This window comes from Schistocerca serialis, chromosome 3, assembly GCF_023864345.2.
Source record: "Schistocerca serialis cubense isolate TAMUIC-IGC-003099 chromosome 3, iqSchSeri2.2, whole genome shotgun sequence".
NCBI lineage: Eukaryota > Metazoa > Arthropoda > Insecta > Orthoptera > Acrididae > Schistocerca > Schistocerca serialis.
The window spans coordinates 934,740,923-934,756,411 of record NC_064640.1 but is presented as its reverse complement, the minus strand read 5'-3'; the positions used below and the strand labels follow the sequence as shown (position 1 = coordinate 934,756,411).

Sequence of the window (15,489 nt, the reverse complement as noted above, 5' to 3'; positions counted from 1 at the left end):
CAAGGGGGTTGGAAGCAGGGTTTGTGTAGGGATGGACGAGGTTTGGTGGGTGGCAGAATACCACTGTGGAAGGAGTGGGAAGGATAAGAGTAGGCTATACCTCATTTCAGGGCACAGTGTGAGGTAGTCGAAACCCTGGCAGAAAATGTGATTCAGTTGTTCCAGTCCTGGGTGGTTCTGAATCATGAAGAGAATGTTCCTCTGAAATCGGACAGGGGGTCATTGGAAGGTGGTGGTTGACTGGAGAGATAAGGCATGGGAGATCTGCTTTTCTACAAAGTTGGCAGGGTAATCTCAGTAAGACCCTTGATGTGTTTCAAGAGAGGCTACTCGTCACCACAGATGCGACAGCCATGTTTGGCTAGGCTGTATGGAAGGGACCTCTTGGGAATGTGTGGCAGCTGTCGAAGTGGAGGTATTGCTGGTGGTTAGTAAGTTTGATATGTATGGAGGTACTAATGAAAAATATGTTCATGTGTGTTGACAGCACTATTGAAACTATTATTCATTGGTCTTCTAGCTATCCAACAGAACTAAATTGTATAAGGCCAATGAAAGAAACAATGTGGTGTGTATCTAACTGCAAGTACCATCTCAAAAAATTATCAAAATGTCCCTAAGTTTTCGTTACGAATAATTATTCTGGGGAGGCAACTTTTAATTAAGCTGTTTGTAACTTGAGTAAGTGTTCACAGCCACTGCACACAATACTACTACTTATAAATGTGGGTATCAAAATAAATTCAAGGTAAATTTCTGCCCACATCTTGTAAACAATCACATACTACATTATATTAGATAATTTGTACTAATTTAACATCTATCAAGATTGCCCCCCCCCCCCCCCCCCCCCCCCCCCGCTCTCTCTCGCGCTCTCTCTCTCTCTCTCTCTCTCTCTCTCTCTCACACACACACACACACGTGCACGCACCTTAAACATATTTTCATTTAAGAGGTAATAAACTTACCACAAAACATGTAAATGTACAATACACTTAGGTGCAATATGACAATTCTTAGATTATTTTGGCCATTCATGCTCCTGGCCCCGAGTCTAATGTGAGGGCACCACTGTGGAGCACGTGGTCCCAGCGGCCAATAGCGATATACCCTGTCATGTATTTAAGTGGCTGCATCTCACTAAGCGAAGCTGTCTGGTATCCTCGTTGATTCAGTTGACATCTCGCTTACAGACATCATGTTTACGTTACGTGTGCGAACTTCCCATTTATGAGTGGGCTTTGTTTAGGTTTCTTGAGGTTGTCTCTTGTGACCCTGTTGCTTAATACTTTGTTGCTGTTCTTGGTGTCTTTCTCAGTTGTCTGTCGTTGTGCTTGTGCTGCCATTCCCGTTTGTCCGTCCGTCTTGTTCGTTCGCGGGCCGTCTCCCTTTGGTCCCGCCTCGTTTTCGTTAGTGGCAACCCCACGACAGAAACTGTCGTGATTACAACAATACTATTAACAGGATTGTGAACTAGTAGCGTTGTTGTCATATGCATCCATTGAAATTAGGAGGCATTTTGCAGCACTTGGAGTTTCTGTAAAGGTGGGTGAAAGTAAGGCAGGCATTGACTGAGAGCATCACACATGTGCCAGATTGAGATAAATTGTTGACCATTTTGTACTTACAAGGAGAGGTCCCTAGCAGTGAGTTAGACTTTCTGGAATCATCTGTACGGTGATGTAGGTTAGGGTTCCATGTGCCAAACCGTGCAGCCATTCGCCCTGATGAGTCTGTATTTGCAAGTAATCAAAATTTCGTGTGATGCTCTAAAACTTAAGATGAAAGCTATGTAACAAACTGGTTGTGCAGGGTGCAATTGCTCTCGGTTTTTCTTCCTGTCAATCTTTTTCCATGTGGAATCTTTGTTGTTTTGATTTTATGTATTAACTTTGATTTAATTTCTTCAGTTTTAGCATCCTATATTTTTGTCCATGTTACTACCTTCGTTATATCTGATCCTGATTTTGCATGAATTTTGTTTTATTTATAATCTATTTTTACTTTTAAATCTGTATCTGCTATACTTTGCCTGTAGTGCAATAAGAATTTGTTTAAAATGTTTGTATGACAATTACCATCCACAATATTTTTATTACAAATAGATTATTTTGTCTTTTGTTTTTTGACTGATACATCAGCAGTTCCAAATGTTTAAACATTATGGTAGCTAAGTAAAAATAATTTAATTCACATGCTCATGTATTCAAAATAGAAAAAGAATAATAGGAAGGAAATGAGGAGCAATTAAAGCAGTTACCTGGTGATTAAAATTATGTGACAAAGGAATAAAAATTAAAAATATAGGTTTAACCCAGTTAATTGAATAAAAATAATTACCAAAGCCATTCCAATAAAGACTTAAAAATAAAAGATGAGATTTTAACCCACAACCTCTTGCATGTGTAGCTTGTACATTAACCATTACACTGCACAATCAGTCTGTTGCATTTCCTCGTTATGAAAGCTGTAGAGATCCAAGTGAAATTCTGAAATTTTTTGTCATCAATTACTCACAAAAGAGGCCCCACTAGGGTGAATGCCTGCAGGGTGTGATACCTGGAACCTTGACCCACCTCACTAGAAAGACTATTTCAAAAAGTCGTTCCCGCTGCTGGGGACCTCTCCTTTAAAATGGAAGAGTCCAGCATTTTAGTAACTGACAGGTTTGCTTTTTGCGTTTTAGACAGGTACATGCCGAGTAAAACTGTGAGGGACGGGAAAAACCCACCGTGGTACAACAACAAAGTTAGGAAACTACTGCAAAAGCAAAGAGAGCTTCACTCTAAGTTTAAACGCAGCCAAAACCTCTCAGACAAACAGAAGCTAAACGATGTCAAAGTTAGCGTAAGGAGGGCTATGCGTGAAGCGTTCAGTGAATTCGAAAGTAAAATTCTATGTACCGACTTGACAGAAAATCCTAGGAAGTTCTGGTCTTACGTTAAATCAGTAAGTGGCTCGAAACAGCATATCCAGACACTCCGGGATGATGATGGCATTGAAACAGAGGATGACACGCGTAAAGCTGAAATACTAAACACCTTTTTCCGAAGCTGTTTCACAGAGGAAGACCGCACTGCAGTTCCTTCTCTAAATCCTCTCACAAACGAAAGAATGGCTGACATCGAAATAAGTGTCCAAGGAATAGAAAAGCAACTGGAATCACTCAACAGAGGAAAGTCCACTGGACCTGACGGGATACCAATTCGATTCTACACAGAGTACGCGAAAGAACTTGCCCCCCTTCTAACAGCCGTGTACCGCAAGTCTCTAGAGGAACGGAAGGTTCCAAATGATTGGAAAAGAGCACAGGTAGTCCCAGTCTTCAAGAAGGGTCGTTGAGCAGATGCGCAAAACTATAGACCTATATCTCTGACGTCGATCTGTTGTAGAATTTTAGAACATGTTTTTTGCTCGAGTATCATGTCGTTTTTGGAAACCCAGAATCTACTATGCAGGAATCAACATGGATTCCGGAAACAGCGATCGTGTGAGACCCAACTCGCTTTATTTGTTCACGAGACCCAGAAAATATTAGATACACGCTCCCAGGTAGATGCTATTTTTCTTGACTTCCGGAAGGCGTTCGATACTGTTCCGCACTGTCGTCTGATAAACAAAGTAAGAGCCTACGGAATATCAGACCAGCTGTGTGGCTGGATTGAAGAGTTTTTAGCAAACAGAACACAGCATGTTGTTATCAATGGAGAGATGTCTACAGATGTTAAAGTAACCTCTGGCGTGCCACAGGGGAGTGTTATGGGACCATTGCTTTTCACAATATATATAAATGACCTAGTAGATAGTGTCGGAAGTTCCATGCGGCTTTTCGCGGATGATGCTGTAGTATACAGAGAAGTTGCAGCATTAGAAAATTGTAGCGAAATGCGGGAAGATCTGCAGCGGATAGGCACTTGGTGCAGGGAGTGGCAACTGACCCTTAACATAGACAAATGTAATGTATTGCGAATACATAGAAAGAAGGATCCTTTATTGTATGATTATATGATAGCGGAACAAACACTGGTAGCGGTTACTTCTGTAAAATATCTGGGAGTATGCGTGCGGAACGATTTGAAGTGGAATGATCATATAAAATTAATTGTTGGTAAGTCGGGTAGCAGGTTGAGATTCATTGGGAGAGTCCTTAGAAAATGTAGTCCATCAACAAAGGAGGTGACTTACAAAACACTCGTTCGACCTATACTTGAGTATTGCTCATCAGTGTGTGATCCGTACCAGATCGGGTTGACGGAGGAGATAGAGAAGATCCAAAGAAGAGCGGCGCGTTTCGTCACAGGGTTATTTGGTAACCGTGATAGCGTTACGGAGATGTTTAACAAACTCAAGTGGCAGAATCTGCAAGAGAGGCGCTCTGCATCGCGGTGTAGCTTGCTCGCCAGGTTTCGAGAGGGTGCGTTTCTGGATGAGGTATCGAATATATTGCTTCCCCCTACTTATACCTCCTGAGGAGATCACGAATGTAAAATTAGAGAGATTAGAGCGCGCACGGAGGCTTTCAGACAGTCGTTCTTCCCGCAAACCATACGCGACTGGAACAGGAAAGGGAGGTAATGACAGTGGCACGTAAAGTGCCCTCTGCCACACACCGTTGGGTGGCTTGCGGAGTATAAATGTAGATGTAGATGTAGATTATAATGGACTGCTTTATTCTCAGGATATTGGAATCTGTCACATATTGGGTGACTGATATTTTTAGATTTTTGCAGAATGATTTCTTCTTAATAAACTAATGTTATATGGCAGTCAATGATGCAGTCACAGAATTTCTGAATGGGTGTAACTCCACATGGGAGCATATGTATCTGTGTATTTATTGTTGTTCTTGTTGGAAGAGGTATCACACCATAGCTGATGAGAGTAGATTTTTTGACAGAAATCAGTAGAAGTAGGATGTTGGATTGATATTCATTTGCTCCATTCACTACCAACCTTTGCTTTCAATACTGTGCTCAAAGAGTATCATTATTGAAGATATCAGCAAATCGAAACTATTTCAGCTTCAAATACATACAACATTTTTGTGATCTTTGTGTGCTATGTCACCTTTTGTTTTAAGTGTGTGTAGAAGCACTGTTGTCTACTAACTGTGGTTGACTGTATTGGCTGCTCTTGAAAAAACTGTCAGCACTGGCCACAGCTATTTGCCTTTTAATGAAACGGCTACTTCCCTCAGCCATCAAGATGCAAATCTTCTTGGAGTAAACAACTAATATTTTATCGAAGGTATATCACCCTTAACAACCACAACTGCACTTAACTACTGCTCAATTTCAGTGGTTTTGGGTGGGTGAAATGTATTTTTGGTTTCCTCAAGGGAGTTGCTTACTGAGAATCACTATGTGGAGGATATACATCACTGAACATAAATTACTATCCCCTTAGTAGATTTTGCCCAAAGGGGCAGCCCTCCACACTCTCCCAAATGTTCTCAACCTGCTGATTTGTGAAGACTATTTCATACTACATAGATTTGAATCATTTGTCTCTAACATTATTTGACCTTCAGTGAGAGCTACCCAGTGATAACAGGGAAGACTGTGGATTTGCCCAACCTGAAGTAGGTATTACTGAGTTGGACAGTGTTGGCATTGATGTGGATTGTGGGAGTTAGCTCTCCCCACAGGTTTGGCTTGGAGGGGCAGTTCGTCATGCCCTCCTAAATGTTAACATTGCTACGCATTCCCAGCAAAGATTCTCATAAATTTCAGTAGAACATAACATTGTTTGAAAGAAAAATAAATCAGCAACATGACTTGGGGGCAATTATACTGCCACAATGCTCCACTGGACCTACATCCAGGAAGTGAAGGTTGCAAATCCCTGTCAAACTACCCATGTTTTTTTGCGGTTTTCACAAATCATATTAGGTGAAAGTTACTGTTTTATTTGAAAAGTTCATGGCTGATTTACCTCTCCATCTTTGTCCAATCTGAACTAGCACTTGGTGTATGATAGCATGATTGTGAGTAGGATGTTACTCTCTTCTTCCTCTTCTTCTTCTTCTTCTTCTTCTTCTTCTTCTTCTTTTCCCCTTTACCCTCTCATTCTCTTTCATGTGCTTCTTCCATTAAATACTTGGATGGATGGATGGATGGATGGATGGATGTAGTTGGTGAACAATTATAAAAGTTGCCTTTTACCACAATCTGCCAGGTGTTCTTAGTTTCTTTAACAGGTTACACCTGATAAAAGGACAACCTGTTCTATTACTTTGCATTTTTGGCGTGATTGCTAGAACTGTTAATAACCAAAAGTATTCTGTTAAAATCTGTAAAGGATGTGTATCACATTTAAAGGTCAGGCCCCTGAATATGCTTGATGATCAATTGAAATGAAACACATGAAGAGATGAGTTGACCATCCTTCCTGTAAAAAAAGAAGCATCAGTACAGACTTCTTCAGTTTGCATATTGTAAAATTTCAGTTAATTGTAAAACTATTTTCATTGTATTTTGTAGAAATCACCTCAAACTGTGTGTTGCATACAAATTGATCTTTCTTTTTCTTTTAGGAAGAGTGCTCGAAACTTTAATCCAGCCATGTGTAAAGCTGCTCGCTTGGCCATTGCTGAAGTTGAAGAGCTAGTGCCACTTGGTGCGATTCCCCCAGATGAAGTTCATCTTCCTGGTATTTATGTGGATCGAGTAATTGCTGGACAGAATTATGAAAAGAGGATAGAGGTAAAAAAATGCAAAATCATTGGCAGAAGTAACACAATAAAAATACATTGTTTGCTTTTTATTGTTTAAAACTCTTTAAATCATTAGTCTAATACCATAGACACCAGTTTACTTAAAATAATGCTTTGTATTTATGATTTCCAAGAATTTGTTGAATATATTTGGGAACAGTGGTAGAGCTTTAATATCTTATATGATATGCTCTCTTTAACTTTAAACATATCTATATTAATTTTCTTGCTGGTATTCACTGTTCTCTGTTGCTTGTCCAGTATTTTAAAAGTGTTGATGTGTTTTTTTATTTTCTTGTTCAGTATAGTTTTCTTATACTGTGGTGGTCAATATATTACTGGACAATAGTGTGCTTATTAATATACCTGGAAGACAGTTGTTTGAAATTACGCCAGTTGTTAGGAACGTCTGTATCTGTACTGGACTGTTTTTATGTACATTTTTTACCACACATTCCACTGAGCTTATAATTTTCATATCTCGTGAACTGAATTGAAATGATTTGTATTCTACACAATATACTCAACGCTTAGCTGCAGTCTTTTAAACACCAGTGAGGGCATTTCATGGAAATTGACAGACAACATGTGCAGCAGAGTTATTTATTTGTCTGTGATTGGCAGCATTTTTTTAGCAGAGTTCTGGGATTTTCAGTTATTTACTGCATAATTACCATGCTAAAATATCCTTGTTCATATGTAGAGTGTAGTAGCCACCAGAAAGATCGCGGGAGGCGCACATTGGCACGGCGCGTCACGGACGGTAGTTGCCGCAAGTAGAGTCCCGTCCACCAGAGGGCACGCGAGAATTTGGACGCGACCTCTGCCGGCATGACAACAACAACAACAACAACAACAACAACAACTCTGGCTGCACGGGCCGTGCCCAGTCAGTTAACATCGGGCATGCCTAGGACACAGTCCCAGTCTACGCTAAGTGAAGTGCGACGTAAACGTGAACAGTGTTACTACACAATTGGTGACAAGTAGGGTCGTTCTTTTGCGTGTTGCGTCGTTGTTCCGGTTTCGCAGCTTCTCCATGGCATGGAGGATTTGGTGCGAGTTTTAGTTGCGCAGCAGACGGAACTCATGGCCACCATGAAACAAGTGTTTCCGGCGTTGCTCTCCACGCCGTCTGCTCCGGCGCCGTTCCCTCCTCCCTTTCCCCCGTATGACGAGACGGCGGAGGATTGGGACGCATATGAACATCGCCTTCGGCAGCATTTCCAGGCGTTTCATGTTGCCGATGCGGAGGTATGTCATGCTCTCTTCTTGTCTTGGATATCTCCCTCGCTGTATCAAGTTTTGCGGCAGCTAGCGCCGTTGCAGGAACCCTCGTCCTTGTCTTTTGACGCATTGTGTTCATTGCTGTCTTCATATTATCGCCGCCGCACGCATGTTGTGGCGGCTAGGGTCGAGTTCTATCAATGCAAGAAACAGCCCCATCAGTCTTACCGGACGTGGGCCGCTACCCTGCACGGTCTTAGTCGCAAGTGTCATTTTGTCACGGAGCAGTCGCGAGAGTCGTACGCCCACGTTATGGTACGCGACGTCATTGTTCGTTTGGCCCCTGATAGGGAGGTCTGGCAACGGGCCCTGCAGTTAGAAAACCCTTCCCTCGAGGAAGTCCTGTCCATTGCTCAATCGTATGAAGTCTCTCACGCAGCAGGTCAACAGCTGAAAGTGTGGTGCGACGTCGCGGAGGTTCAGGGCGGCGCGGCCGCGTCCACTGTGTCGGTTGGACGACGTGCGAGCGGTACAATCCGGCCGTTACGGCCTCTCCCGCGCGGCGCGTAAACAGAATTCTGGCCGCTGGCCCCTGTTGCCGTCCTGTGCGTCGTGCTATACACATCATGATCGGTCAGAGTGCCCCCAGCATTGGGACGTTTGTCGCAAATGTAATAGAAAAGGTCACATTGCTAAAATTTGCCGCTCAGCCTCAAAAGAATCGAAGGAAGCAGGTACAGAGGACATGGACGTTGACATTCAGGAAGTTTCATCGGGCCAGGCTCCCGACGCATCGGCACGCAAACTCTTTATCGAGGTGTCGGTTCGGTCGTGCCGGTTACAACTGCAAGTCGATACGGGCGTGGCAGTTTCGTTGTTGAATGCACAAACTTATTCCGACCTTGGATCGCCCCCGTTGGCGCCAGTTTACCGGCGTCTACGCGGTTATGGTAAACAGTTCATTCCCCTACTGGGTCAATTCACTTCCGACGTGACTTACAAATCAGTCACTCGGCCTATTGCTTTTATTGTTGTCAGTGATGCAAGCTCAGCTAACCTTTTTGGCCTGTATGCCTTTCAAGCTTTTGGTTTTTCTATCACTGACACCATATAGTTGGTCTCCGAAGACGTTCCCTATCAATCATTGGAATCTTTGATCTCCGACTTTCCAGATATTTTTGAGGAGGGCCTGGGGCATGTTTCAGATTTTGAAGCTCACTTAACGTTGAAGGCATCGGCTCGCCTGCGTTTTCTACGCGCGAGGCAGATCCCCTTGGCTCTCCGCCCTCAGGTAAAGGAAGAGCTAGACCGGCTGACAGCCCTAGGGGTCGTTCTTCCCATTTCTTCCAGCGAGTGGGCTTCGCCCCTTGTTATTGTAAGGAAGCCCTCGGGAAAATAACGTCTTTGTGGCGATTTCAAGGCCACCATTAATTCCCAATTGGTGGTGGACACCTATCCTTTGCCTCGTGCTGATGAATTGTCTCCTCCGTGGCAGGAGGCCAATATTTTTCGAAAATGGATCTGTCGGAGGCTTATCATCAGATACCACTTGATGAGGACTCCAAACGGTTGGCGGTCGTCAACACCCCGTTTGGCCTTTACCAATACCAGCGGTTGGCCTTTGGAATATCCAGTGTCCCGGCGATATTCCAGCGTTATCTTGAGCATGTCACGTCGACAATTCCTCATTGTATTAATTACCTGGATGACATAATTGTCACATGCCGCAGCACGAAGGAACACTTGCACAACCTTCGCACCCTCTTTCTCAAATTCAGGTCTGTGGGCTTGCAACCTGCATAAGTCAACCTTCTTTCAACCATCCATTGAGTATGTGGGCTACACCATCTCTCGGCACGGTATCCAGCCACTAGGCAGTTTGGTCCAAGGTATCGTCAACCTTCCTCGTCCCGCTTCGCTGAAAGAGTTACAAGCTATTTTAGGCAAGATAGCCTATTACCACCGGTTCATTCCCAGGGCTTCCACTATAGCCCTCCCCCTGTACTGCCTTCTGCACAAGGGTGTTCCTTTTGATCAGTCGCCTGCATGCGAGTGAGCGTTCACCTCGTTGAAGGGCCTCCTCACATCAGCCCCTTGTTTGGCTACTTTTGATCCCCATAAGCCGTTGGTCCTGGCTACAGATGCTTCGCAGTATAGGGTGGGGGCGGTCCTGGCCCATCGCAACGCAGATGGTTCCGAGCAACCACTGGCGTTTGCGTCTAAAACGCTTAGTCCCGCGCAGGCCCATTACTCCCAGGTGGAAAAAGAGGCTTTGGCCATTGTCTACGCTATTACCAAGTTTCACCCTTTCTTGTATGGCACGAAGTTTCAGTTAATCACTGACCATAAGCCGTTAACATCATTATTTGGCCCCGCCTCTCAGATTCCGGATAGGGCGGCCCACAGACTACAGCGCTGGGCCTTGTTCCTCTCTAAGTACCATTATGACATTCATTTTCGCCCTACAGGACAGCATGCCAACGTCGACTCTCTTTCCCGTCTTCCGGTGGGCCCGGATCCAACGTTCGATCAAGAGGAGATTGTGTTTTCATTTGGATGAGGTGTCCCGCCAAGCAGTTGATGGCTTTCCGATCACTAGTTCTCGAGTCGCCAGGGAAACGGCAGCTGACCCGGTTCTCCGGCAAGTAGTTCACCTCATTCAGCAGGGGTGGTCATCTCGCCCTCCGGGCCGGGCTTCGGACCCTCTTCGTAATTATTTTCTTCTACGGGACGGCCTCTCAGTCTTGGAAGGCGTTATCCTTCTGGCTACCGATGATACAGCTCCTCGCTTGGTTGTTCCTGCAAGTTTACGACGGGAGGTCCTCACGTTATTACATGCAGGGCACTGGGGTGTTTCCCGTACTAAAACCTTGGCTCGCAGACATGTGTACTGGCCCGGTATTGACAGAGAAATTGAGCACTTGGTGGCCACCTGTTCCCAGTGTGTGAGCCAACAGGCATCTCCCAGGGCAGCGTTCTCTTCATGGCCGTCGGCAACCCAAGCATGGGAACGTGTTCACATCGATTTTGCGGGCCTGTTTCTCAACGGTTTTTGGCTCATTGTCATTGATGCTTATTCCCGATTCCCATATGTGGTTCGCTGCTCCTCAACCACTTCAGAAGTTGCAATCCAGGCACTAGCAAAAATCTTTTCTGTGGAAGGTCTGCCAATCACCCTGGTCTCGGACAATGGACCGCAGTTTATTTCGCAGACCTTCCAGGATTTTTGTAGGCGCTTCGGTATTAGGCACGTTTGCTCTCCCCCCCCCCTTCCATCCACAATCGAATGGGGAAGCCGAGCGCATGGTGCGCACATTTAAGACGCAGATGAAAAAGTATGTGCACGAATTACCTGCGGAGGAAGCATTGACGTTTTTCTTGACGGCATACCGGACCACACCAATGGGAGAACGCAGCCCCGCAGAGCTCCTCCATGGGCGTCAACCCAGGACTCTGCTGCACCTCCTCCGGCCTGGTCCTCGCCAGTCTTCACAAAACGGAGTACCTGGCTTTCCACTGGGTATGTCGGTCTGGGCCCGTGGGTTTGGTCGCAATCCACGTTGGATACCAGCGGTGGTCCTGTGCTGAAATGGCCGCCGGCTCTATACCTTGCAGGCGGGGGACCGGGTGGTACGTCGATACCAAAATCAGCTACGTCCACGTTCGGGCACCCACCCTCCGCCCTCTAGGACACCGGCTTCCCCATTGCCGGCACCTGTGTTGGTTTCACAGGGGACGTTGCCTCCTCTCCCCGCTGTGCCTCTGCCGCACTGCGATGGTTCTCAGCCTTGACAGCCTCCAGTAGCTCCAGCACCGGCATCGCCATCGTTCGAGATGCCCCAGCGAGAGCCGGCCCCCCTAGCAGGTCCGGTTTCTCAGGAGGTTGGTTCACCTGGTGTCGTCCCTTCCCCTTCGTCCCCGCCCCTGGGTCTTGCCCCTCCCGGGGTGGAACAGGATCCAGAGTTCGACAGCTTGTCGCCCGTTCTGTCCCGGGCTCCGGGTGTGGGACGACGGGGGCCTCTTCGTGTGGGTCACTTCCAGCCGTATTCGAAGGTTCCGGCTCGAGGGTTGGCAGATCCCCTCGACTCCGTCCATCCAATGGATGTGGAGGTCATCGCTCCTGCCCGACGCTCCACCTTCCGACGCAGTGGATCACAGTGGCTTCACCCCCGAAGGAGGAGGAGTGTAGTAGCCACCAGAAAGATCGCGGGAGGCGCACATTGGCACGGCGCGTCACGGACGGTAGTTGCCGCAAGTAGAGTCCCGTCCACCAGAGGGCACGCGAGAATTTGGACGCGACCTCTGCCGGCATGACAACAACAATAATTCCGGCTGCACGGGCCTTGCCCAGTCAGTTAACATCGGGCATGCCTAGGACACAGTCCCGGTCTACGCTAAGTGAAGTGTGACGTAAACATGAACAGTGTTACTACATAGAGTTTCTATTAAATGATCATTTGACAAAAATGAGTTCAGAAATAAGGTAGTGCTAACACAGCCTGTAGCCATTTCTGCAGGAAGGTGCCACCCGGTAATCTATTTATTTCCCTCCTCTGACTGCTCAAATGAACAGAAATGGTATAGAACTCAGTTTCTTCATCCACTTAGACTCATAAGAAACTTCTGGAGCATGTAAAGAATAAATTCTGACAATTATAATTAGATGCCTTGGATTTTGCTAGGTTGATTCCATAAAACTGTGCACAGCGTCTTCGCAAGATCTTCTTCCCAAGTGTTAATAGCTACATCTAAAATTATTTTGTTGTAGGTAAAGGAGAATTTGGAAAACACAACAGATAATTTTGACACTTATTTGCTTCATTAATAAAATAAAGATAGAACATCTGTTATGCTGCTGACCCATACACTAAGAAATACATTATATGGTGCAGCCATAAAGCTAGCAACTTCAAATCAATAACCCTTGTAGATTGTGGGATAGTTGGATTAATGATGTTAGAAATTAAATAAAGTAATGCTATAATTGTGGGTGTCCTACAGAAGTGAAGTTGACCTTTAAAATTATTGTAAGAATACGGCAGATATGATACCTGAGTTGGGACGGAAGTCATTAAAGCAAAGACGTTTTTCGTCACGGCGAGATCTATTTACGAAATTTCAGTCACCAACTTTCTCTTCCAAATGCAAAAATATTTTGTTGAGCCCAACCTACATAGGTAGGAATGATCATCAAAATAAAATAAGAGAAATCAGAGCTCGAACAGAAAGGTTTAGGTGTTCATTTTTCCCGCGCGCTGTTCGGGAGTGGAATGGTAGAGAGATAGTATGATTGTGGTTCGATGAACCCTCTGCCAAGCACTTAAATGTGAATTGCAGAGTAATGATGTAGATTTGCAATGTAGGAAAAAGACAGAGTGCTACGTATTGTGAAGAAGACATGTCAGGTTGCAGATAGGCACAATTAAGACACTCGCATATAGCTTTCGCTCGCTCGCGCGCGCGCGCGCACACACACACACACACACACACACACACACACACACACACACACACACACAACTGCCAAATCGAGTGTCTTGGGCTGGAATGCAAGATCACGTGGGATGCTAGGATGCTAGCAGGAATCTGGATGGGGTGGGGAAGTGGAAGTGGAAGGGGAAGGGATAGTAGTGTACAGATGGGGGGGAGAGATGAATGCTGTCTGTTGGAGTGAGCAGGGACTAGACTGCCAACAGGTGCAGCGTCAGGAGGTTGTGAGACAGGGAGGTGGGGAGAAAAGGTGCATAAAGGAGAGTAGTGGGGGAAAGATGGGACGATGGGTTGGCAGTTTGCTGCAAATATTGGGGTGGGATGAGAATGGGGAGAAGATGATGGGACAGAAGGGGTGGAAACTTATCCATAAAACTCATTCTCTGCTCCTGTAATAATCCCGGCCACAGCCTATGGTAAAATATTGTCACCACACCCTCTGCCCAACAGTTTCCACCTCTTCTGTCCTATCATCCCCTCTCCAATCTCGTCTCTCACCCTGTTTATTTGCTGCCCCCTCCCAATGCATCTGCCCATCTTTCCCCACTCCTCTCCTTTCTTCCTCATCTCCCTGCCCCACAACCTCCTGATGCTGTGCATGTTGGCAGTCTAGTCCCTGCATACTTTACCAGACAGTTTGTCTCTCTCCCCACTCATACACTACTATCCCTTCCCCTTCGGATTGCTGCTTGGATCCCACGTGAAGTTGCATTCCGGCCCGAGATGTTGGAATTGGTGGTCGCATGTGCTATGTGGCCAGAAGCTGCCTGGAGTTTCCATTGTAAAAATATTTGGGTCAACATGATAACCATAAGTTAATTTTATAACTGTGCTTCCATTTGCATTTGTAGCTAACAGTATCAGTAGCTTTAGATGATTTTATGAGTGCTGTGTTATGAAATAATTCACAGCAAATTGAGTGGAATAGAAACAAAGTTTCTCATTGTTGACAGTAAGTCATAATTTTGATTCTTACTGTGGTTTTGTGTTCTACAGCAATTAACCTTACTGAAAAAATCAAAGAGCTCTTCTGCAGCAAGTTCAAGCCCAGCAGCCGCAATGCGTGAAAGAATTATTAGGCGTGCTGCCCTTGAATTCAAGGATGGCATGTATGGTATCCTTTTGAAAGTGGTCTGCTAACTATTCTCTTTTCTAGGTCAGAATAGAAAGCAATTTGTAATCTTTGTATGCCAATCTTCCTTGTTTAATAATTAATTTCTGTATAACTGTATTTAATATTACTTGGGAGTGTGTCCTTAATAATATTTGCAGTTAATCTTGGTATTGGTATACCAATGCTTGCCAGCAACTACATTCCTGAAGGTATGTCAGTTTGCATGCAGAGTGAGAATGGTATATTAGGGCTAGGACCATTCCCAGCTACTCAGGAAGAGGTTGATCCAGATCTGATTAATGCTGGCAAACAAACTGTGACAGTTCAACCTGGAGCATCATTTTTCAGCAGTGATGAGAGCTTTGCAATGATAAGAGGGTTCGTATTTTTTCAATGTACAATAATAATGGAGAGATGCAGTCTTATATGAATAATGGCCTTGCAATTAAAGCCCACATTTTCTTTTTATTTTATTTTTTTTCTTGTCATGTTAGCAGTCCTATTTCTTACGGTTTTGATATTATTATTATTATTATTATTATTATTATTATTATTTTTGTTATTATCATCATCATTATTATCGTGTTCTCTCTTTTTATATTAATTTAGTGGACACGTTGACCTGACTATCCTTGGAGCCATGCAGGTCTCACAGTATGGTGATCTTGCTAATTGGATGATACCAGTAAGTATTCAGCAACTGACTGGAGTAAAGTGCATGCGTTTCGATGTGGTGGTGGTGATTATGGTTATGGTTGTGGTAATTATTTAAATTTTCTAAATTATTTTGTCTTTGGTTATCTAGCTTTGTTTTGGTTATCACCACTGGGTGTTAAAGACTGTGTTCTGTAATTTCATTACTAGTCAAAGTTACCACTATTTCCCATATTAGTAAATTATGTTGTGTCCAAAATTTAAGAATTTATCAAACTATCGTTTTTCC

The 15,489-nt window shown here is 44.6% G+C and overlaps 1 protein-coding gene across 1 annotated transcript in view; it reads left to right on the top strand.

Moving 5' to 3' along the window:
* LOC126471212 (succinyl-CoA:3-ketoacid coenzyme A transferase 1, mitochondrial) overlaps positions 1 to 15,489 on the top strand; it is a 102,781-nt gene that overhangs the window by 54,925 nt on the left and 32,367 nt on the right. The window contains exons 5-8 of the mRNA XM_050099328.1: positions 6,536 to 6,704; positions 14,429 to 14,546; positions 14,705 to 14,924; positions 15,156 to 15,231. Of these exons, the coding sequence (XP_049955285.1) occupies positions 6,536 to 6,704; positions 14,429 to 14,546; positions 14,705 to 14,924; positions 15,156 to 15,231 (583 nt within the window). The remainder of the gene's footprint in view (positions 1 to 6,535; positions 6,705 to 14,428; positions 14,547 to 14,704; positions 14,925 to 15,155; positions 15,232 to 15,489) is intronic.